At 37.4% G+C, this 25,533-nt stretch overlaps 2 protein-coding genes across 2 annotated transcripts; both read right to left on the minus strand.

Moving 5' to 3' along the window:
• Nucleotides 1–473: 473 nt before the first annotated feature.
• Nucleotides 474–1,192, minus strand: LOC110866019 (zinc finger A20 and AN1 domain-containing stress-associated protein 8). The gene has a single exon (XM_022115374.2). The coding sequence runs from the start codon at nucleotides 1,155–1,157 to the stop codon at nucleotides 645–647; it is 513 nt and encodes a 170-aa protein (XP_021971066.1). The 5' UTR covers nucleotides 1,158–1,192; the 3' UTR covers nucleotides 474–644.
• A 1,607-nt stretch (nucleotides 1,193–2,799) lies between these two features.
• On the minus strand, nucleotides 2,800–5,751 carry LOC110866018 (zinc finger A20 and AN1 domain-containing stress-associated protein 8). The gene is made up of 3 exons (XM_022115373.2): nucleotides 5,670–5,751; nucleotides 5,472–5,521; nucleotides 2,800–3,497 (listed from the first exon to the last, which is right to left on the minus strand). The coding sequence occupies exon 3, from the start codon at nucleotides 3,483–3,485 to the stop codon at nucleotides 2,976–2,978; it is 510 nt and encodes a 169-aa protein (XP_021971065.1). The 5' UTR covers nucleotides 3,486–3,497; nucleotides 5,472–5,521; nucleotides 5,670–5,751; the 3' UTR covers nucleotides 2,800–2,975.
• Between the last annotated feature and the right edge of the window lie 19,782 nt (nucleotides 5,752–25,533).

Below are 25,533 nucleotides of genomic sequence, written 5' to 3' on the forward strand. Positions count from 1 at the left end.
TTGATCCTGAGTCGCACCCCGGTTTTCATCCGGTTGTTACTTCAGCGAGGCAACTCGTGTGGAGGCAGTACGGTTTCCAGAGGAACGTCGTAACCAAGTCTGGCCAACCCAGCGCGGGCCTGGTTAAGACAACGTAAGTCTAGACAGACTTGGCTAGGACCACCGATTAGACGGTGTGACATTGGGTCACTAAAAAAGAAAGTCACCGTTCAAAAAAAACCATTACAGGTTTTGGGGTGTTAAGCATTATCAAACTTTAGCAACAAAAGTTTATTATTTAATTCAATGAATCCAAAACTCGATTCCATGGACATCCCTAATTAGGTTGTTAAATGATGTAAAACCTCAAATGAAACATCAAAAAAGAAAACTATATTTATAGACACCCATTTTATTTAATTTTGACAAGGAACTCAGATAACATTAGCCATCAGCATTACGACACAGCACGACATGACATGACGTGCTCAAGAAAATCCAAAGCATAAGACAACCACTTTGACATAAACTCGGATGATAAAACAAGATGCAAGAGTTCATTGGTATGCAAAGGCCACGCCACCCTAAATATCATTTCATCAGTCACCACACACCAGAACCATATAAAGCAACTATAACAAACCAACATGTGTTTCTCGACTGCTTCATATCTTGTCAAGCTTTTCCGCCTTCACCACAGGGTTAGCTTTAGCTATCGCATCTTTTGCAGTGGCCCGGTAGTCAAACTGGCAGTCATGCTTGTCGGAGTACCGATGAACAGAACAGAAAACATGCCCACATCGACAACTGAAACCAGTTAAACCCACACGTTTCCTGCATGTTGTGCATCTAGAAGGACCTTGGCCCTGACCCTGAACTTCTTTCGGCTTCTCACTGCTCTCGGCTTGAACTTGTGGTGCAGAAGACGGTTGGGTCGATAGAGCCACCTCTGACCCTGCTGAATTGGGTAGCACCGTAGTTTTGTTGATGTTTTGTCCGTTGACGATGCTTTCGATCGAAGATGCGGCAAGTTTAGCCTCTTCTTGCTTCAAGATCATGTCTTTGTGACACTTTGAACACATGTTCATGGTTGCTGGGGTGCCGAAGAATCCACAGTTGTTGACACAAAGGATCGGAGCTTCTAGAGTGGCTTGGCATCCCGTGTCGTTTTTCTCCATTGTTCAGCCGTCCTGCATATACCATTAATATTTGCATAAAGTAAAAATTTAAACATTAAAAGTGACAGACGGTTTAGGTAATTAGTCAAATCAAGTATTTTTTTATACTGTTCAGAGCAGGTTTAGTTGACCCAAACGACGTTTTGCACAAAATCTATATAAACAGTGTGTAACGAGAGAAAATAAAAGAAAAGAAAAGGTAAAGAGAAGATAAAAAGGAGAAAAGAAAAGGAAGAGAGAAGAATGGTGAAAATCGTATATTTTGTTACTTTAATTGTTTGAGAAAAATAGTTATTTTACAAAAAGTTAATTAGAATTTTAATAATTAATGGAATTGAAAATGATGAAGTTCGTAGAAAAACCCTAAACGCAGATAATAATTAGTATAATTACTGAAGATTAAGGAGAGGTGCAATTTCAATGTACATAAAAGCGGAAAATAAAAGAGGTGAATGTAACTTTGTCATGATTCTATACAAATCCTTAATCTAAGGTCAATAATGTAAAGTTAGATCACCTAAACATTTAAGGACTTCCGAATATTGACACAAAATCTAACAAACTCTACACCTCTTAATAGTTTGAAATTGAAGCCCATAAACTAAGGTTTTAAATTGAGAACCCTAACCCGAACTATCATTGATCATAGTCAAACAAACAACATTTGAGTGAGTCGGTGAGTCGATAGGATACCCCCTACGCTAGGTTACTTGAAAAATGTGGTTTATAAATCACAACACAAGAACAATGAACCAAAATCAATCGTATAGTATGGATTTAAACAAAACAATATCAAAAATAAAGTACTAGTCACACAAACTCATGTGTTCTTCTTTATGAACACAAAATCATCAATAGGATTTTGAAATCTAACCAAGAAGATTCAATAACATTAGATATAGAATTAGTGAGAAACATACATGAACTAAAAATTCCAAACATGTAAATTCTAAATATACCTTTCATGTTACAACCTGCACCATTTGACTTTCCACAGCACCCCCTATAGACCCCATGTTTTCCAAATTTCATAAGCGATCCTGACTTTATTATATACTTTCTCACCCCTACAATTGAGACAAACTTATACAAACCAGTAACTGTGTTGTTAAATGATGTAAAACCTCAAATGAGGGAGCTTGAACCCACATAAGAGACGACCCAACTAGTTAACCATCGGTGTTAACCAGTGTTTCATCAAATCCCCCATATTCCCCTCTTAACGAGCTAACGGTGTTGCTGTTTTGCAGGACCTCAGTCTTGAGCGAGTAGAGAAGGAGATTGAACCCACATAAGAGACGACCCAGCTAGTTAACCATCGGTGTTAACCAGTGTTTCATCAAATCCTTATGTAAATTCTAAATATACCTTTCATGGACATCCCTAATTAGGTTGTTAAATGATGTAAAACCTCAAATGAAACATAAAAAGAGGAAACTATATTTATAGACACCCATTTTATTTAATTTCATAATGACATGGAACTCGGATCACATTAGCCATCAACATCATGACACGACACGACACAACACGACATCACACGACACGACACGACACAACACGACATGACACAATCAAGAAACTCGACTATCCACATATGAAAGAAAGACGAGACAAAGCACAAGATGAACCACAACAAACATCAATCAAACCAAAGCATAAGACAACCACTTTGACATAAACTCGGATGATAAAACAAGATGCAAGAGTTCATTGGTATGCAAAGGCCACGCCACCCTAAATATCATTTCATCAGTCACCACACACCAGAACCATATAAAGCAACTATAACAAACCAACATGTGTTTCTCGACTGCTTCATATCTTGTCAAGCTTTTCCGCCTTCACCACAGGGTTAGCTTTAGCTATCGCATCTTTTGCAGTGGCCCGGTAGTCAAACTGGCAGTCATGCTTGTCGGAGTACCGATGAACAGAACAGAAAACATGCCCACATCGACAACTGAAACCAGTTAAACCCACACGTTTCCTGCATGTTGTGCATCTAGAAGGACCTTGGCCCTGACCCTCGTTCGGCTTCTCACTGCTCTCGGCTTGAACTTGTGGTGCGGAAGACGGTTGGGTCGATAGAGCCACCTCCGACCCTGCTGAATTGGGTAGCACCGCAGATGTTTTGTCGATGTTTTGTCCATTGACGATGCTCTCGATTGAAGATGCAGCGAGTTTAGCCTCTTCTTGCTTCAAGATCATGTCTTTGTGACACTTTGAACACATGTTCATGGTTGCTGAGGTGCCGAAGAATCCACAGTTGTTGACACAAAGGACTGGAGCTTCTAGAGCGGCTTGGCATCCTGTGTCGTTTTTCTCCATTGTTAAGCCGACCTGCATATAGCATTTATACTTGTATAATGTAAAAATTTAACCGTGAAGTGGCAAAACAGACGGTTTGGGTAATTAGTCAAATTGGGTATTTTTGGTAACAGTCAGAGCAGGTTTAGGTGACCCAAATTTTGCACAAAATCAATATAAACAGTGTGTTAAATATGTTTGCAAAGACTATATTATTACAGTATAATATGATCTTTTTGATCAAATGACTAAGGAGGTTATATGCATTTAAAGTACACGTCATCCTGTTCGACCCATTTCCGTTTTTACCAACTATTTTGATTCACGTTGTTTGGCCATTAGAGATACAACATAACCTGAATAGTAGTCACATGTACTTAAGAGGGATGTACATCACAAACAAACTCATCAATTCTTCACTCAAGTTCTTCTGTGATAATACATTACCATAATGACGCTAAATCGTAAAATTTAGGAAGTGTTGTGACAGTCACGGGCATAATTGATAAGTTTTAGTGTATAAGTATTAATGATACTTCTTATATAAGCAATAGGCAATTATTAGTATATGTATTCGAATTTATATAAAGAGTACTAATTTTGGTAGGATACGGATAAGTGTTAGGAAAATCTACAGCTTAAGATTTGGAGATGTGAAGAACTGTCTCGTTTATGCCTGATTGGATACAAGTACAAGTAATACCTCAATCAAAAGCCTAAGAATGCGTATGAAGAAGACAACGGTTGAGAGACTTGACTAAGAAGCCATCTACATTCAGTTTTTTCGGGGTTTCCTATTTTCTTCTATAAATCTTTTGTATTACGTCCATGTAGATTTTCCACAGCTACTCGAATCCTCCAAATAGTTAGATAACTGATATGTTTCTACTTTGTTGATGACCGAAAGATCTAGATCTTTATGGCACATTATTATACGAATGTATCAAACCACATCGGCTAAAACATTCAACATGTCACATTGTAAATAATTAAGCATGACCAATATATTCACTATGTGCAAGAGAATGCAAACAGGTCATAGCTAGTAACTTTTCATGGATTTAACACGTTAAAGAAAATGAACGTTGATCAAGTTTATTTGGGTTTTAGATACGGTCAGCGTTCAGATAAAAAAACACAATCAAATTTTGATTCTAGGCATTACTAGTTGATCAATATCGGGCATGTTCAGTTAACACCGAATTCATAAACATTAATCAACCAAGCAAAACTCAACGCATGCATAGGTAGTAAAAGCGGATTATATATGTTCAGTTTACGTTAAATCAGAAATATGGTTATACTCTAATATGGTACGTCTACCTCATACAAATCCGATCCCCCCCATCCAGGCATCCACCAACTAAACTGCACACGACACCCGATGTCATAATAACAGAGACATGCCGTGCCATAAGGTGTCGACTTTCAACTTTCAAAGGTATAACCCCCCCCCCCCCCCAGAAAAACAAAACTGCAACGACACCCGAATGCATTGTTTTGGTATTTAATTATACTACCCTAATCATAACAGAGACACGACAAAAGGCATCGACTTTTCGATATATAATCCCGCGGAAAAAAAAACTGCAAACTGGCACCCACCCAATGGCATGATTCCATAATTTCCTTATGCTACAATACTCATAACAGAGACATGCCAACAGTGTAAAATTTCAAATATATAACAGAGACTTGGAACATGCCACAATGGGCTTCCACGTCATATACACAATTCAAAACAAAATTTACACAAACCCATATCAAAAACATATCCACTTTTCCAAACAAAAAAAAAGAACATATAACAATCATTACATCCGCTATCCCAAAAGGCTTAATTTTTTATCTAATATCTATACAAATTTCAAAACCTAAACAAAAATAAATAAATAAATAATCCACATCAATGATCAATTTAACATTCAAAACCACTACTTTCACCTTCAAAATCAATCAATTTCAAATAAATCAATCAAATAGTATATTCAAACAATCAAAACACACCTGTTCCTGAAAGGAGACCAAAGTCGCGCACCGATTCTTCCAATTCCACCCTTTGGACACCAAAATCGAACAAAAAAAACACGAAATCAGAACAATCGAAGGCTTAATTTCACAAAATTAAGAAAATCTCAACACATATGTACGTATAATCAAAGTATTCGAAGAGAGAGAAAGTATAGAGAGAGAGAGAGAAAAAACCCTAGGGTTAAACGAGAAAATTGCCTGACAACCAGAGATATTAGAAAAAAGATGGTACCCTTTATGGTGTTTTTATACGTGTATAATAATAATAATCGAAGGGGTGATCAGGTGTGTGTGAGGGGTTGGTAGGTTTCTAGGTGTCGAGATGTGAGTGGTGGGATGGTTTTTAAGTTGTGGGGTTTGGGCCAATGGGGGGAGGGGAACAGGGAAGATAGGGTGGACGTGAGTGTAGAGGATGGAAAGTGGATTGGATGAGGGTTGTTTAGAATTCGTTTCGAATTCGAAAATTTCGAAATTCGATTAAATTCAATTCGATAATCAGGAATTCGTTTCGATTATAAAAATTCGAATTCGAATTCAATTCGATTCAAGTAAATCGAATACGAATTTATAATTTCAAATTCGATTCGATTCAAAATTCGAATAAAAATTATACATTTTATTTATTATTTTTATATATAATACATATATAACTTTTATTGGACTATACAATAAATTATTTTTAAAATTTATTCTAAGTATTAAAATTACCGATTACCAAACCCACTACATGGCCCATAACTAAAACCTAAGTAGCAAATCTATCAGTAGATTTCTAACCCTAAAAATATTAACTTGTAGTGGTTATTCCCGAATTCTCGTTTTGAATATTAGACTTATGGTACTTTGTTTGGAATGTTTTGTGGATGCTTTAAAACTTATGTTTCATTTTAGTAGTTATTTACAAGTTTTAAAAGAAACTGAGTCAAATCGAATCTATTTGAATTCGATTCGAATTCGAATCAAATTGGGTAGGTTTTAATCGAGTACGAATCGAATTCGAATTCAAGGAAAACTAAAAGTTATTCGAATAATTCGATTCGAATAATTCAAAATTTTGATATTCGATTCGATGAACACCCCTAATGATGGGTTATGCACGTTAATAGGTGTGCGCACGATTCGGTTCGGTTTGGTTTTTGGGCAAAATCAAAACCAAAACCGAAATGTTGGTTTTCGGTTTTTCAAACTGTACGGTTTCGGTTTTTTCGGTTTTTACACCGGTTCGGTTTGGTTTTTCGTTTATCTCAGTTTTTGAAACAAAAGTAAGATTCAAAAAAAAAAGTATAATTCAAAATTTAAGAATTTTTCTTATATGGTTACATTTAAGTTATTATACTTAATCTTTTTAATTAAAATTTTTTACATAAACTTAACCTTATAATCTATTTTTATGTTTCTTCAAAGTTTTTATTACCACTTTTTCTTTTATAATACTTTAAAGATTGTTTAATTTTTATTTTAAATTTGTTATTTGTTATAGGCAGTAAATAAATCAACTCAATTATAAATAAACATCTTAATGTTTTTATTACTATAAGTACTTAATATTTAAGAATAAAATTAATAGTTTCTAATAGTATGGGTTAAACACTTAAACTTAAACATAAAATATATGTTTTTTTTCGTTTCGGTTCGGTTCGATTTTTTTCGGTTATTGAAAATGGTTATCCGAAAACCGAACTGAAACTTTCGGTTATTAAAAATCTGAAAATCAAACCGTCAGTTTTTGTTTCGATTCAGTTTTTTCGGTTCGGTTTTGTCAGTTATTTCGGTTACGGTTCGGTTATTTCAGTTTTCTGCTCACCCCTGCATGTGAATGTTACACCATATGTGAATGTGCGTGTTAGGATCAATTCCGATGCACTTGAATGCTCCGTTGATTGCGCATATCTCGTATCTTGTGCTGAATCCAAGTACGAGAGTGGATCGAACAAGAACAAGTAATTATAAGTTGTTTTTTATTGATTGATAAGCAATACAATACCACGAAAACAAACGAACAGAGTTTCCCCTCTCTGTAACTCAAAGTTACAAATGAACAAGACACATGCAACCTATTTATAATGTGACCAAGTCCGCACACACTAATATTCACAGATGGGCGCACTTTGGTACGGATCTACTTGTCTGGTGCGGATCAACTATTTAGCGCGGACCAGCTGTGTGGACGGACTCCTTGCGCATGGATCAGCTTTAATAAGAAACCCTAATTCTGCGCAGGACTTGATTCGTGCAGATCAACATGTATGTTGATTCGTGCAGATGTGCATAATACTCAAACATGTTTTTCACTTTATAACCCGGTCTTGTTTCATCCGTTCGGCTACGATACGTGATTGACGAAAATGATAAACATATCCACTCACAGACTCCCCCTTGGATATTGCTGCAGTCAATCTCATAGCTTGTCTTTATCAACTTTCTGAGTCTTTAAGAATCTTTGACAGATCAGAACCATAGACTCCTCTTTGCACTCTGAATCCTCAGCTCCCCCTTTTATCAGACTCTCTCTCCAGGCTCCCCCTTACTATAAGCTTTCAGGATCTAAACCTGGCTTAACATATTTTGTAAGAATATTTAACAATATTAGAATCAAACACCTGGTTCTCACAAAATTCATTTGACAGTAAAACATATTAGAGATTTCCAGGATTAGGAACCTAGCTCTTAACACAAATCATTTGAAAGATATAGCATTTGAAATCATCTAGGATTATAGATTGACTCTACTCCGTGAATTTGAAGAAAAAAGAGGAAGAAGCCATTGAAGAGAATGTTGAGAAGATGGTTGAGGAGTTGAAGAAGACGACAAAAGAAGCCGTTGATGATAGTCAACAGAAGATTGATGAGAATCAGAAGGAAACGGCAGAAGAAGCTGTGATGCCAGAAAAAATTAAGGTACAAACTCAAACTGAATCTTCTGAATCGTCAAACAAAGATGAATCAATGGGTAATAATGATGAAAATAATAAACAATCTGATAATAGAAATGATGTGCAATGTAGGAAATGCATGGAAACATGCAGTGCCTTCATTGAAAATGATGAAACTTAAGATCAAGAAACATTGAATTTACTAAAATTGAAAAAGTTTTCAAAGATAAATGTAAAGAAATGTTTGAAAATGAACATATTTTGAAACAAAAAGAAGAAGAGCTGACACGAAAATGTAAGGTTCTTGAAAAGAAAATGAAATTTTGAAACAAAAGTGTTCAGCAAACAGCGATGAATGTGTACAGAAAGAAAATGTTGTTCAAGAAATGAAAAAAGAATATGATGTAATGAAAATTTCATATCATACTGCAAAAGAAGCATATGAAACTGTGAAAATTCAAATGAAACGTATTCAAGCTATACTTACACAATATTCTAAAACGGCAAAACTTCTTGAAGCCAAACATAAAGTAAAACAACAGGTTGTAAATCAATATATTGATGAAGTTGTTGAGCTTAAACGTAAAATGGCTGAAGTAGAAAAAGAAAATAATAAATTACATAGTTATCATGCTTCTTCATATATTCTTGAATGTATTTTCAACATTAAACCGGATGATAATGATTCTGAAAAGAACAAAAAGGGAATAGGTTCAGAATATCATCAGGTTCCACCACTGTTTGAGAAAAATTTTACATTTTATGATGACGAAAAGGTGTCAAAAGCTTTCGACATGGTTGGTCAATTACCAGAAAACATTGACGTAACTTGCTCCAAATCTGATGATGTTGGTGATTCAGAGGTGGTAAGTAGGGTAGTTGAAAGTTTTTTGAAAGAAGATTCTACAAAAAATGAGAATTCCAAATCACGGGTTGAAGATGAGGAAAGTTTCCATAAGAATTATCTAAAGAATTCAAAATTTGAGACAAATTCGTATGATGATCCAATAATCTTGGCATATTATATGGTTAGATCAGACAAATTATATTCAGATATTGATGTTCTGATTCAAAATGTGATTGCGGATAAGATTGACAAAGTTTTTAAACTAGCAGAAATCAAAAAGTCTGAAATTGACAAATTTGCCGGAAAAGCGAGCAAGAAAACTTTTTATAACAAAGTTAGTTACGAAAAGAAAAACACAAAAGTTGGGTTGGGTTATAAAAAAACAAAATCAAAAGAAAAGGTCTTAAAAGTCAAATCTTCAGAAAAACATGAACTTTGTTCATGGAACAAGTTATGAAGAAGAGAAAGAAATCCGATTTAGTCGACATACTAATGACGAATTCTATGCTCAAAAGAAACAACAACAGCCCAAAGATGCTTCAAAGAAAACATGCTTTAAATGTCAAAAAGTTGGTCACGTTGGTCGTAAATGTCCACAAAATCTATAGCCTGTTGATACGTGGTCGAAAACCGGTGTTTGTTTATGTTTACATTGATGTCTTTACGTGATTTTTAGTTTTGCTTAGCCTACTTTTGATTAGAGTTGTGTTTTGCAGGTCTAACGGAGTTTAAGGGGCTATTAAGGAGCTTTACGGACCATCGGGACGCCAAACGGATCAACTGGGAGCAAGAAACGAGAAAAAACAGAAAGTGAGGACTATAGGCACCGTTGCCGACACCCAAGGGGGCCGTTGGCGACTCCCCGTAGATGTTCCGTCGGAGAAAAAAGGTCGTATACAGGGAAATAAGTCATCGCTGGAAATGTCACACCCCAACCGATGGCGGAAATATCGGGATGAGACGAACAAATTGCTCAAAATATCATAACACTATGTGACAATATAATTTAAATTCAATTTCATAGCAAAACTAAAAATGTCATACAAAGATTCAAATAAGGACAACATTGTTTCAACATAACATCAAAATGACAAATTAATCTTGGCGTGTTTCTAAGTCCACCTAAATCTTGTTTCTTCTCATAACATCATCACGTCTATCAACCTGCAACATGTATTAAAATATGATTAACAAAAAGTTGGCGAGTATACAAGTTTTCATACATAGCATAATATAGATTAAAAAGTTTAACGAATCGTATCCAACATGAATAACAATATGCAAGTTACTAATATGCTGAAACAGTGTACTATATGTTCAAACCCAAGTATACAACGCGTTAAATTTGCCTATCCCAAAGAATATCAGGAGGTTAACATGTTTAACTTAACAATACCCCAAGACTAATGGGCGGTGCGTTAATCCTATAGCGCTATAATTGTTAAGGTAGGCTAGCAAAGCTAATGAGCATATATCGACACAAAAAGTTTACATAGCATACAAGTCTAACAACCATCATATAGTTTCATGTTTAACGTGGATAGAGTGTGATTAAAATAGTTTCAAGTGTTGTGTTTTTGTATATCATACATGTTGGACCCAAAGTGTTAAAAAGTAAAACGGGATCGAGTTTACTAACGATTTTGCAAGCTTTCCACTTGATAATCCCGTGAGTGTTTGTTGGTCGATTAGAATGGAGCACCAAGTCCTTCTACACAAAGAAACATAGGTGTGTGAGTATTGGATGTTACGAAGGATCAAAGATTCGGAGTTTAAAGTACATGAAATTAGACATATGAGAAAGTAATCATCTATCACATAATATTTGTTTTTGACACTATGAAACTTGAAAGAGTTTGAATGTTTTCATGGGTCAAGATGCCCATTAGAATCGTAACAAGTACTATGGTTTTTAGATGATGTAACCTAATACTTTGACAAATAACTACTAGGTTATCACCAAAGGTTTGGTTACTTAGATGTTATATATATGTATTATATAGTTTATATCATAGTTTAAGTCCAACGAGAACATCATATAAATCATGTATGAGGTAGGAAGATAAATCTTCCATTTAGGCACCTCTTGTGTTTCACCAATGCACAAGTTGTCATGGACAAGAAGGATGGTCATGAATACATACAATAAGGAATGAAATAACTACATGCTAACTAAGAAAACATCAAGTATGTGTGGATTTTCAAGTAAGATAGCCCAAGCTAACCTTATAATCACATAATCTTCAAGCTCTAAGCTTGTTCATCACTTGTGGGTTAAACCCTATCAAAACGAAATGTTTATGAGGATTAAACCTCTGGATTTACATGTCACAACCTTGTTTTTAAGTTCACCTAATCATAGACTTGATTATGAGCATAAGGACATAGGAATGTGTTGAGAAATCTCAATTTAAACTGTGTTAAACAAGTGTTTATACAAAATCAGAAAGTTTATTGCACTGTAGAGCCTTTTATGGTGATGTTCCAGCCTTGGTTTTCCATGGAAAACCTGTGGAACATACCTAAGGTTGTTCCAAGTGATTAGAAAGAAGAATCAATGAAAAAGATGGAAGAATGATGAAGTTATGCTCACTTTAGTAAGTTGCAACGAATCTGACTATTACGAATGTTTTCAGCTGGATTTTGGAGTGTTTAGCGAGTGTTTAAGTGAGTTGCAAAGTGGAAAAAGTGTGGAGGAGGCTTGGGTTTTATAGGGGATGGATTAGGGTTGGTATTGGTGAGCATTTAATGTAAGAAACACAAAACAACCCAACAAAAACACAAAATTGGCCCAATCCCGTCGCTGGTTATGTTTTTCTACAGATCGGAGCCCGTCGCGGGGTGCAACTCAGATAGGGTATGGGGTCGCAGGCCGCGAACCAAGGTCAGGTTGATTTTTGTTGTTATTTTGTCACTTATGCCCCCTATACTTACATATAATGATGTTTTAAGTTATTTTTAGGGTGTTTTAAGTACAAGAACTAGATAAAAGGGTGTGTAACGTAATTTGATCATAAAACACATATAAAACGAGTATAAACAAGCATGTAGGTATCATATTTTCATAAATTAAGTATAGGAATCACGTGTTTGCAAGTTTGGCCTATTTTGCACAAATGGTGAATAAAGTATCATATGTTTAATAAGTTTGAACATATGAACATGTTTGAAACGTGTATACCGTGAATGTAAAGAGAATACAAATTTCATTATGATCCAAGTCTCAGATTTTACAACGATTAAAACGAAAATACGAATACAAGAATACAAGGTTTCCAAAAATAGAAGTACAAGCAACGCTTTCTAATTATGGAAAGTGTGAAAAAGCAAGGCGTTACAAGAAATACATACATGCACATGGCGTCGATAATGCCTCACTAGGCCGTCGGCGACGACCTTCCGATTGTGGTGACGCGAATTTTTAGTTCTTCCAAGTTGGGACGAATTAAAACACAATTTTTCAACCATTTTTGAGAGTTACACTTACTTTGGAGGTTTAAACTTGTTCTTGGAGCCTATTTTTCATCATCCATCCATTCCCAATCATCCAAATGTTTGAATCATCAACCAAATTCCTAATCATATCCATCCTAGAAACCTAATCACCATCCATTGATTCATCTCCATCAAACCTTTCACCACCACAAGCCCTAACCATCATCCTTATCACCTTCAAAGCTTCAAGATGTCAACATTCAAGCTCCAATCCTTCGTTGATCAAGTCTCGTTCACCATGAGCGGCTAATTCTCGAAGGTTTCACCCCGGTGTAGGTGTTTGTAAGTCTAGGGTTTTAACATTGTTCTTAGTTTGATTTTGTGACAAATTGATTTGTATTTGAATTGATTGATAATTGTCTTGCATTGTCGGATGAGTTATGAAATTTGACTTTGCGAAATAAGTTTGTATATTTATGCTTTATCATTCAAAATGTTTTACTTGTCCGAAGTAACGAAGTGCATTGCGGTCCGTTATATGCGTTGATGGCAATTGACACCTAAGCTTCGTGATAAAAATCTGTTAATGATATATTTAATTGAATCAAATCTAAAACGTGTAGAAACCCTAGGATTGCAATTACCGAACCGGGTGTGAACATGGTTTACATATCTTGCTTTAATCCATTAATTACATTTCTGTACAATTGTTTAAGTTTTGTTATAATCAAAAATCAAATTTTCGGTTCATTCCGAATCACTTTTCAATAAACCAATCAATAACCTTTTAGCAAGCTTCATAATAATTGTGACAAATCTTTTAAAATCAATTGAATCCGCATACAAACCACAAACTCTTTGTGGTTCGACCCCTTACTACCACTAACTATTTGTTTGAGGTAATTTGGGTATTATAAATTTATTTTTGACCGGAGCGCGACACATCCGATCAAATTTTGGCGTTGTTGCTGGTGAGTTCGTGCACTTTGTGTTTGGATTTTTGTTTGATTTGTGTGATTAACTGTTTAAGGTGTTTATTTATTTATTTTTTTGTTACTTTCTCTATTTCCTTGTTACGCGGGTGTGTTATTTGTGCATATTACAGGTAGTGCATGCATACAAGGAATTCTAGGAGGACTCACCGTTAATATTCGAACAGGAAATAGAAAGATGTAACGCCCTAACACGCTTTAACTGAAAAGATGCAGCGGAATTACGTACCATAAAATTTCTTTCATCATAAACGTTTTGACTTACTTGAAAGTTAATTATAAATAACTCTTTTACAATATATGCATTCTTCGTACTCATTTACAAAATATAAGCATAACTTATGTTTATCAATTTACATACTCAAGCATTCCCGTACAATCTATCTTGTGACTCGGTCTTTGATCGCTACTCCTCGTGATGATAATCTGCGATTCGTACAACCTGCACCCACCACATACATTCGCAACATTAGCATACATTATATACAAACAAGATTCTTAATCATGTAGTCTCGTTACGTTCTATCCACATATACTTTCCATCCCGTTATCTTTCTAGATTTAGTCATTCCATCCGGGTGTCTAATCCTTGGCGAAACTTCAATAGAGTACCTGCACTACATTTCATTCTCGAGGCACACTGTTAATAATGTCAATACTTAAATGTATTGAAACCACGTATACACTACATACATAACTACGTACATACCTACCTACTCACATACATACATACATACATACATACATACATACATACATACATACATACATACATACATACATACATACATACATACATACATACATACATACATACATACATACATACATACATACATACATACATACATACATACATACATACATACATACATACATACATACATACATACATACATACATACATACATACATACATACATACATACATACATACATACATACATACATACATACATACATAACTACATACAAACATACCTACTCACATACATACATACATACATACTTGCATCTACATATATTTCATTCATACCTATACGCGTATGTACCTTCATACCTAAATACATAATGCTTACGCCCATACATAGCTACTTACGTTCATACATACCCCGATACCTACATATATATCGATCTGCATACATAACTACATACTTATATGTATTCATAAAACAAATCATAACTATACATGTGCATACCTTCGCTCACACGTACATATACTTACATAATTACATAAATATATTCATACATACATACTAACTCATACATACCACTTACCTAATTCTCCACGAATTACTGCTGTATCTTAGTTACAAACCTTCGTATAATAAAACATGTACAAACAAACTTATATACATACTCACTCCTATTCATGATTACTTATTAGTTTACGCGTATTGGAATGAAGTTAAATCTATACATGCATACCCACATACTTAGTTCATTACCCCGCATACTCGCTCCCACATCCCAATCTTACTCACACATCATAAACGCTTTTTAAATGTCTTTCAGGTATGTTTCGGATCTTAAGAATGAGTTTCGTACTCACCCGTAACTCACCAAGCCTTTCGGTAGGGTTGAGGAACATTATAAAGACTTAACGAGGCTTGGAATGGGTTCACGGGGTCCGAATTCGAAGGAAAAACAAAGAATTTCATAAACTTTACATTTGCATCTGACCTTCACCGTAAGCTACGGTGGCTACCGTAGCTTACGGTGGCCCCAAAAGCCTTACGGCAACTTTAAACTGCCTTACGGCAGAAAGAAAGTCCCAGCTCCCACCGTAGCTTACAGTGGGCACCGTAAGCTACGGTGATGCCCAGATCAGCTCCCCAATTTAACACTAAAATTCGCATAACTTGTTCGTTTTGCATCCGTTTCACTTGAAACTTGTTCCTAAACATTCGTAAAACAATTCCTTACATGTTAGACTAAGAATCCTTACCCCGGGTCCTTAATCATTACAAATTTTATTACCATTATCTCACTTATTCTTATTTATTCGACCCGTTTGGTCCCACAAACTACCTTCGACTATCTAGATCAATACTTATCTTAATACCTTCATTCATTTCATACCATGCATGATTTCCCTCATTCATAAACAAGAAAGTTCTTATGTATACTAAGAAGTGAGTCGGAAGTCACTTACCTTGAGCGTCCAAGTTCAAGCATAGGTTCCATGCTTTCTTTTGACCCGTTATCCTCCGTGCTTGAGCCTGTAGAAATGTTATCTATCCTTACATGACCATACATTGATACCCTTGTTAGTAAACAATACCACACATAACATCAATCATGATAAATTTATGCTCAACAATTGACTTTCATTAGTCGATTTCTAGCAACTCATAGTATAGATTAACAATGAGATCATTTCTACTCGTATAATATAAACACGCCATTACATATCGTGCTATAAATATATCGTGCATCACCTTGACTTCCTAAATCGTACATTTATGATAAGAGATCCAAATCACAACATTCCTACCATTGTTGACTTTCCAGAAAGTCAACCATCAAGCATTCCAATTTCCAACTTAGACACACATTTATTCACAAATTAACATGTTAGAACATAGTCATTAAGCCATCTATGCTTCATACTCATATTACAGGACATATTCGGCCTCATAATCAAATAGTTACATATATACATACACATACCATTCCATTCACAACAACATCTTCATAATTAACGCCAGTATCATTTAAGTTTACTCTTTTCTAGGATTCTCATTCGTTCCATAACTATTCTTAAGTCGAAACTAATACTATCAAACAATCCATATATATTCATCATATCATTCAAGCGTATAGTACAAATTTCACATATTATTGTCGTTTAGGCATTTCATCAAACACCTTGTGTGCGTACTACCATCTAAGCTTAATGTACAACTAATTCATGCATATCCTTTTAACCTCATACATAATTCATCAAATTCCTCCTTCTAATCAACATGAATCATTCCTACATAAACATTAAACATACTAGTATCATATTTCTTTCAATTCCTCGAACAAGAATCTATCATGCATGTCAAAATACATCAATATTAAGCAAGAATTGGACATGGGTGATCATTCAAGTCGCCATCATCAACATAACCAACGGGTTTCACCCATAAGCATCAAATTAACCCAAACCATGCATAATCCATGTTCCAAATGAGGGTTCTAACACATACTCATACTCAATTTCATACATATTCGTAATTTACAACACAACCCACTTCGTGCATAATCACCAATCTAGCTTTTAAGACATACCTTGCGATCCCCTTGTGAAGGTGATCAACAATCTGTGCTCGGTTACGAGTTTAAGCTTCATTTACCCTTTCAATTTGATGATTTCTTGATTAGGGTTCTTGAGATCTCATGGAACTTCCTGGCTCCTTCCAGAACACACGTATGTGTGTGTGTTTGTGTGTATATTTCATATATAACTTCAACTTTCATTTTGCCCCACTTTAACCCCTCAAGTTTGCCACTAAATTATATTTGGCATAACTTTCATCCTTCAATCGTTTCTACTTTCGTCGCTTAATACTTTTAACCACACACTTAACTAGGTTAAATAGCCTAGTTATTTATTTCATGCTAAGTTATATAGGAACATACGACATATATAATCATTCGGGATTTGGGGTGTTACAAAATAGTAGCTCGAAGAAATTTAGCCAACCTGTTGGAAGCAACTCTTGCTTCCGACACACCCAACACTCATCCATTATCTTCATCATCCGTTGAACCTAGTTCAATGAATCCCCAAAACTCAAACCACCCAAACAACCAACACCAATTTCAATACTGAGGCAACTTTCGATCCAACATAAACATTCAACAAGACCAACGAAGCGGTCGTAACAACTCGAGACCACCAACACCACTATTCTAAAACCAAGGCCACAACAACAACCAAAGAACACCCACGCCTCCACATCAAAATCCCAACCGACAAAACCCTTTACCAACCAACATTGATGACCAGAACGTCAACTCTGACCGTAAAGGTAACCAAAATCGCGGCAATCCCGCGAATGAAGACCCATTCTTCAATCTTGATGACTTGAGGAATGCCATCCCCGATGATGAACCATATAGTGTTCCCGGTTATCAATCGCTGGAACACGTGAGTATTCACTCGGAATACTCGGATGACGGGGCAACTACGATGAAAGAGAAGATGATGTATGGGGGTATGTGAATGTAGATAACGTCTACAACGCAAGAGGGTTTGAGAATGAGGAGTTCGGACACCAAAACGCCAACTACGTGGGTAATGAGGGTTATGGTTATCGGTATGGTCAAAACGATGGTTATGGCAACAACCACCACCAATGAAAGAACAATTAAAGGAACCGTAACTGGATTCCCCAATTCGTGGGTGGTGGTAACCAAGGCGGTGATAGAGGAGGTGATAGAAGAGGAAACCAAAGACCGGTGGATCAAGAGGTTAATGGTCTACGTCGTCGTCCGCAACAAGCTCCATGGGGTGTGAACGATCGTTTTAGACCGGTGGTCACCGAAAATGACTCACTAATTGTTCCTCCACCCCGAGGAGTTAGGTCATTTGAGTGCAAGACCAACTATATCAACATCCTAACTCACTTCAATGGTAGGACACATGATGAGTCGTATACCAACTTGGCGGAATCCTCTGCTATTTGTAGTACGATAGGGGGAGTGACTTTAAGATCGAGGAAGTGAAATTGAGGCTATTTCAATTTTCACTAAAAGACAAAGCGAAGCAATGGTTCCACACGCTTCCGGCGAATAGCATTCATACATGGGCCGAGATGCAACAAGTCTTCCTTGACGAGTACTACACAATAGCAAAGACCGATCATGCAAGGGATGAAATTCGGCCATTTCACCAATTTTCGGGGGAATTGTTACACGAGGCTCTCACGTGGTTCCAAGAATTCGTTAGGAAATGCCCCCACCATCAAATTCTGAGGCAGGAGTTGTTGAAATGTTTTGTGAGAAGGTTGGATACCGATGAGCATAAGCACTTGCTATCCGCAAGTAATGGCACCTTGTTGAACAATCACGAGGAGGATGATTGGGATTTTCTAAAGAGGATGAGTAAAAATTTGAAGACGGTTGCAATGGCGGACTGAGCCAAAAAGCACCCCACTTCAAGGTCTTGGCCCGATCATGATGCGAGTTCTAAGGATCAGATTGAAACGTTAGAGCGGGAGTTGGCCCGTATGAAGAAGAAAGAAGTGGGTGCGGTGCAATATACCGTATGTGAAGACTGTGGTGACATCGGTCACCGGACCGAGAATTGCCAAGCCACCGCAGATGTGAATCAAGTGTATGGAGACCAGAGGCAATACGATATGAACTCCAACACTTACCACCCCGGGTTGAGGAACCATCCTAACTTTAGGTATGGTAATGCATACAACCAAATGAACCCGAATTTTTAATCGGGAAATCAAGGTGCGTCTTCACACCAAAATCGCCAAAGTGGTAACGAAGGGTATCAAAGTCGAGACAATTACCAAAGAGTTTACAATCAAGACGGACGTCATATTGAACATGATGAAGGAGACACGAAAGGAGAATGAAGTGCGAGACAAGCCGCATGAAGCGTTGGCAAACTACGAGGAAGTGGAGGAAGACTTCCAAGTGACACTACAATGAACCCAAAGCATCAAGGTTCTAGCACAAGCAATGTGAGGAATGCACGCGTTAGCGTGGTAAGTATTCTTTCGAATGATGAAATTTGTAGTGTTGAAAGCATTCCACCACTGCAATTCGTTGATGGTGAAGTGGAAAATGTAAGTGATGAGTCGGAAAGTGAAAATGAACAAGAAACGATTTCACAAATTAAAATTGAAATTGTAACTAAAAATTCTTTTTGTGAAAATTGTTTAAATTAACTTAACCTGATTAATGCATCAAATTTTGAAGAACGGTGCCCACCAAAGGAAGAGAGGTGGGAAAATATCAAAGAAGCAAAAATTAATTTACCATTACTTGATGACATTAAAAAGGTTCCGGCTCATGTGGAATGCTTAAAAGAGTTGACATTGAAAAACGTCACAACAAATTACCCGAACCAGTTAATCTGATATCACATGTTAGTGCCGTTTTATCAAGTGCCTTCCCCCAAAAATCTCAAGATCCGGGAGATCCTCTTATTCCAATCTAAATTGGAACATTCAAAATTAAGAGGGCGCCCCTAGATCTTGGAGCTTGTGTGAGCATCTTGCCCGGGAGTCTGTACGACCAATATGATTTTGGTCCGTTGAAAAAGTTTGAAACCCCCTCGTGGTGTTGGCCGATCATACTCCCACGCATCCAAGGGGGATTGTAGAAGATGTGATTGTAAAGGTGGACGATTGCTACTACCTAGTGGACTTTTTGGTAGTAGACTATGTTGGGAGTGTTGAGGACACACAACCGATAGTCATATTGGGTAGACCGTTCTTGGCCACTGCTAATGCCATAATAAATTGTGCAACGGGAACGTAAGCATGAAGTTTGGGGACCGAGAATTAGTATTAAATGTTTTTCCAAAATTTACTAACCCACTCGGTGAGGATACGTGTCGCAAGAAAGACACGAATCCAAACAAAAAGATATGTGCTATGGTTGGTAGGTTTGGAGAATTGAAGAAGAAACCAGTAAAGAAGAAGAAGAAGGTGAAGAAGTCACCTCAAGAGAGAAAATAAGAGGAGATGTTGAAAAGGTTTGGTCCGTTTGGAAACAAATGGTATGAATCACCGGTGGGTGATTTCGATGAGTTTGAGGGCGGCAAGCACGCCATTCGACCACCATGAGGTGGTAAGTTAATTGTTGTTGTATACATTTTATAGTTCTTTTTAGTTGTCTTCGTAGTCTAGTTTGTGTTGTTGTTGTTGTATAATTTTGTTATTTCGTTTTATTTCTAGCATTTTTTTTAATTCGTAATTAAATGAACGTTGTGGGTGTGTTCACTATATAGCCCTCACGAGACATCTCGTCCTCACGAGCTATCGGGAGGTTTAAAAGGGCTTGTTGCATAAGCTAAATACAACCATGATTCCTACGAAAGTGAGTTAGGTTTTTGTTATTGTTGTAAATTATCTTTTCCATAAAAATTCAAATTAAAGTAACGAATGGCATGGTAAATCTTTTGTAAAAAATGGTAGAACCAGTAACTAACAAATGTTGATGGTTGTGAGAAGCATGCAAACACAAGGATTTTGATTTGTAGGTACAAATGTTCGTGAGACAACCATTTTTATCGAAGATTGAAGACCACACGAGGAACAAGAAACAATTAGGTGCATTCGTTTCTTTTTATGTGAGTGTTATTTAGTTAATAAGTGGATTGTAATTGTATAATATTGACCGAGGTGGAATCTTTGGGAGTTTGGCCGTGTCACATCCCTTGTGCATTTTAAAGACTCCATTCTTACACATTAAGGACAATGTTCACGTCAAGTGTGGGGATGGGGAGAAAAAGTTTGAGTTTTTTGACCCTTTCTTTTAAACACTACACATTGAGGACAATGTTTACCTAAAGTGTGGGGATGGGGGGAAATTTCAATTTTTTTTCTCAAAAATGTATTTGTTTAAAGCAATCTAAAAAGCACAAGTAACGAAGTTGATGAGGGATGACACACCCATTTGGTCTTTTGTCATGGTCAAGTTCAAATGATTAACATGAAGGGTATTTAGCAGGTGGTTATTTGGGAGTAATCCGCCTAAAAAACTAGTATATTATGCATATCACATACCATACCCTTTACACGTGAGGTTTTGAGCCACTTTTCCATCATAGATATACATATATACATGTTTCTTTGTTTGAGTGGACCAATAATCGCGTATTGTAGAACTTGCAACTTTTGATACGTTTGAGACCATAGACTGAATACAAGCATGAGAATGATTGAGGCATTAGGTAAACATTTTTTCTTTTACACGATTTATCTATCCTTACCTAAATTAAACCCCTAGTCACCCACTTTGACCCTAAACCTTTCATTTGATCAACCCCTTTAGCCCACGACCGTTAAACCTTTTCTTTTTAAATCCGTGTGATGAAAATTTGATTGTAGGAGTATGTGTTTGTATAGTTGTGATTTATTTTTGTGAAAAAAAATCGGAAGTTCAAAAAACGTAGCGAAAAAGAATAGAAAATCATTGAGAAAAATACAAAAATGTGAGTTGTTAGTTGTTGAATAAAAGGCGAAAATTTTTTGCCTCTTAGCTTGATGTTTATAGTTAGTTATGTTTACTATAGTCGTTTTGTAATAAAAATCGAATTTTCATCACCTTAGCCACTTTAAAAGCATCATATCCCAGACCCTTAGCCTAGCCCCACTACAACCCTTCAAAGATCATTTGACTTATGCTTAGTATTCGTGTTCGGTGGTGGAGAATGATTGAGTTGCAATCATATGCGGGTACGTGTTCTAATCGGTTTTGAGTGATTACGTAAAATGTGCTAATTCATTATCTATTAGTCAAATTTTAAACCGAGTGGAGAGAACATTGTGAGGGATGTGCATAGTTTGTTAGTTTCAAGGGCGGGTTAATCTTGGTGAACTATTTTTATGTGATCATTCACTTACCGCTAATTATTTCGAAAACTGTAAAAAGTTTGAACCGGGTATGACATTAAACCTAAGCCTTAGTCTTGAGAATGGGATGTGTGTTTTTCATTCGACCCACGTGAAAGTGAAAAAAGAGATTTGCTTGAGGGCAAGCAAGAGACATGTCACACCCCGATGCTTGAGGGATGTGTGTTAATCTCCTTCCCAAGGATGGGGGATTTAATACATGTGCGTTCGAATTATAACATTAAGTCTCACTTAATATATTTTTATTTCTAATTCCAAAATATAAATATTTTTCTCAAAAATATTATATTTCCATTTCACATAATTTTGCCCAAAAATAATACGTCGATAAAATACGCGTTCATGAATATTTCCGTATAATGCGTAAGTTACGTTTTATCATTCGTGTGGTAATAGTAATTACCGGTGTAACTTATATAATTATCTAGAGGCGTTCGTATTATTTTGGATCTGTTAACGTTCGTAAATATTATTTTTACTCTAAGAATAATATTTATGTATTTTCACAAAATAATCATAAACAGTGTGGTGAAAATATATTTACCGAATATATATTTATCACGTTTAGTTTTTGTGAAAATCCCACCTCCGAATATTTGTAAATAAAGTCGTGGCGAAATATATTTTGAAAACATGTCAAAAATAATTCTAACACTTGTAGTGTAAATAATTCTAAGTGTTTGGTTTTTAGAAAAATTTCGCCAGAGTTTCCTCTGTAACCGGAGGTGGCCACGCTTTCATGCGTATCATTTTCTTTTACTAAATCAAAGGAGAGTGTGTCTGACCATGGCACGAACATGGTGGCAGCTGAGCTCTCTCAAGCTCCTGGATACGCTGCGTGTGTGACTCATGCTGAAAAAACGAAAGACATCAAAACGTCCTCTATAGTGTGTCCCACATGGAATGGATGGTAAGGATCAGTAGGTGGCATGACAGGCGGTGACGGCCAAAGGAATGGCGTATTGGTGGGATCAAAAGGTGCCACATGAAAAGGAGAGACAGGGGGTACAACAGGTGGAAACTGTGGCATAACAGGAACAGATGTCGGTATATGCCCAAAGGGATGGGCCGACGAACCCTCTCCAGGTCTCGCTGGAGGTACAAACTGAGGAACCTGAAAAGAGAAGTCAACATGTCGTGTATCAGTGTGGTGTGGGGGAATAGGTGGAACATCCTCATCAGCAGGAATCCACCCGTGCAGTGCGTGCTCATCTAGTGGATCCATGTGTGCCGCGAACAGTGCATGCTCGGGCTCTAGTGGAACAGGATCAGGTGGGGGAGCAACAATAGGGTGAACGGGTGCAATGTGATCGACAGGATGGTCAACAGGTATATCAGCAATAAGAGGTGGATCGACATGATCGGCAGCAATAACATGATCACCCTCCAGATGATCATCGACAGGCGGGTCAGCTAGAACAGGCTCAACAGGGATGCCAGCATGTACGGGGTCATGCTCAGGCATAGGGTCTAGAGCAGCTGCCTGCTCAGGAGCCAAGGCAGTCTCAGGGTCATCAAAAGCCATCTCGAAATCGAACTCGGGGTCAATAGGATCGACTGGGTCAGCTGGATCCTCCATGGGCTGATCCATCGGTATGAACTCTATATCATGATCCGGGTCGAATCCCGGAGGAAAGATGGGATCAGAATCCTCTATGTCATCATGGTCAAACGCAAAGCTGGGAATAGGGGCAACAGAGGATGCCTGGTCGGGGTCTGAACCATGCGAAAAGTGCTGTGCGCTCAAAGGGTGGGAAGGTGCGGATGCCACAGACTCAAAAGAGTCTGGGACCGGAGAATGCGCAGGCGAATCCTCGGCGGGAGCATCAGCGATCATCAGAAGATCGCCAGCAGGAAGTAGGGCCGCGTCCTGGATCTCATCCTCGAGAAGATCATCATCCTCTATGGGCTCATCGTCATACAGATCAATATCGCCGTCAGCCTCGCCGTCAAGAAGTAAATCATACGCTGGATAAACGGCTAAGGGTATTGGAGCCGGAATCTCTACTAATGGTAGGTACTCAACGGGAGGGCCATCTGCAGGCTCATCAGCACCCTCAGGTAGTGCGAAGGGCTGAAAATCGTCCTCGTCAGTGCTGGTGTAGTCAGAAGTGTGCACCTCGTGCTCTGGGGATGGGAGGTCATCAGATACTACAGGTATAGGTCCGGTGGTGTCCGAATCGCCGGTACCGGGCGAGGCCATATGTCTGCAACATAAGCACAAATAATCAATCATACAATCAGGTAATCACATAAGTCACCAAGTAAGAAATCACATAATTTTCCTAGTCCTACTAGCCTCCCAGTCTCCTAGACTGATACTCCTAGTCCCACTAGCCAAGTTCTTCCCAGTCTCTAAGACTGCTCTATCATCCACCTCGACCTCCTAGATCGAGCCTCGGCCTCCATGACCGAGCCTCAGCCTTCATGACTGAGCCTACTCTTCCTAGTCTCACTAGCCATCTACCTCGATCTCTAAGATCGAGCCTCGGCCACCAAGACCGAGCCTCAGCCTCCAAGGCTGAGCCTAAAACAATAAACATCTACCTCGATCTCTAAGATCGAGCCTCGGCCTCCAAGACCGAGCCTCAGCCTCCAAGACTGAGCCTAAAAATAAAATAAATGAAATGTGCTCAACATGTGTTTGCAAAAACGTTTTGGATCTGGACTTAAGTGGTATGCAGTAAAAATGTTTTCGTGAGAGCCCTAGTGATCATAGTCTAGACTCGAGAAAGAATCCTAGTTCGCTATGATCAGAGCTCTGATACCAAGCTGTCACACCCTGACTTTGCGGAAGCGTGGTTAATTTGGTTTGACTTCTTAATACCATAGCTTAATCATAACAAAGCTATATGAATTAAAAACATGCAAGATCATCCATTTGATTAAGTTTTAAAAACCAAATACAATACCATTGTCTTGACGGGAAAACACCCTAATAACCATAACATTGTTCAACAAACAAACAAAACATAAATATGGTTTAAAGGCTGTGACTTGTCCAGGAAAGAGTCACATTCCCTAAACCCCGGATGACCTCGGAAACTAGTGCAGCGGGAAAACGTGCCATACCGTGCCAGATCTTTAATTCCCTGAAATACATATAAGTTGAAAAATCAACAATAATGTTGAGCGAGTTCATGCGAAAGTGAGTAAATAAACCTTTGTATTCATCAAAATCCTGGTATGTAGCAAATAAGGAAAAAGAGATCACCAATGGTTTGCAAGGCCATTGATACGTGTGAAGTGCAAGTAGGAAGACTCAACCCTTGCGATTTTGCGTCGGGGCACAAAGTG

This window comes from Helianthus annuus, chromosome 11, assembly GCF_002127325.2.
Source record: "Helianthus annuus cultivar XRQ/B chromosome 11, HanXRQr2.0-SUNRISE, whole genome shotgun sequence".
NCBI classification, from domain to species: Eukaryota; Viridiplantae; Streptophyta; class Magnoliopsida; order Asterales; family Asteraceae; genus Helianthus; species Helianthus annuus.

Excerpts from the sequence above, each read along its gene's own strand:
- LOC110866019 (XM_022115374.2), bottom strand. The coding sequence starts at position 1,157 with ATGGAGAAAAACGACACGGGATGCCAAGCCACTCTAGAAGCTCCGATC.
- LOC110866018 (XM_022115373.2), bottom strand. The coding sequence starts at position 3,485 with ATGGAGAAAAACGACACAGGATGCCAAGCCGCTCTAGAAGCTCCAGTC.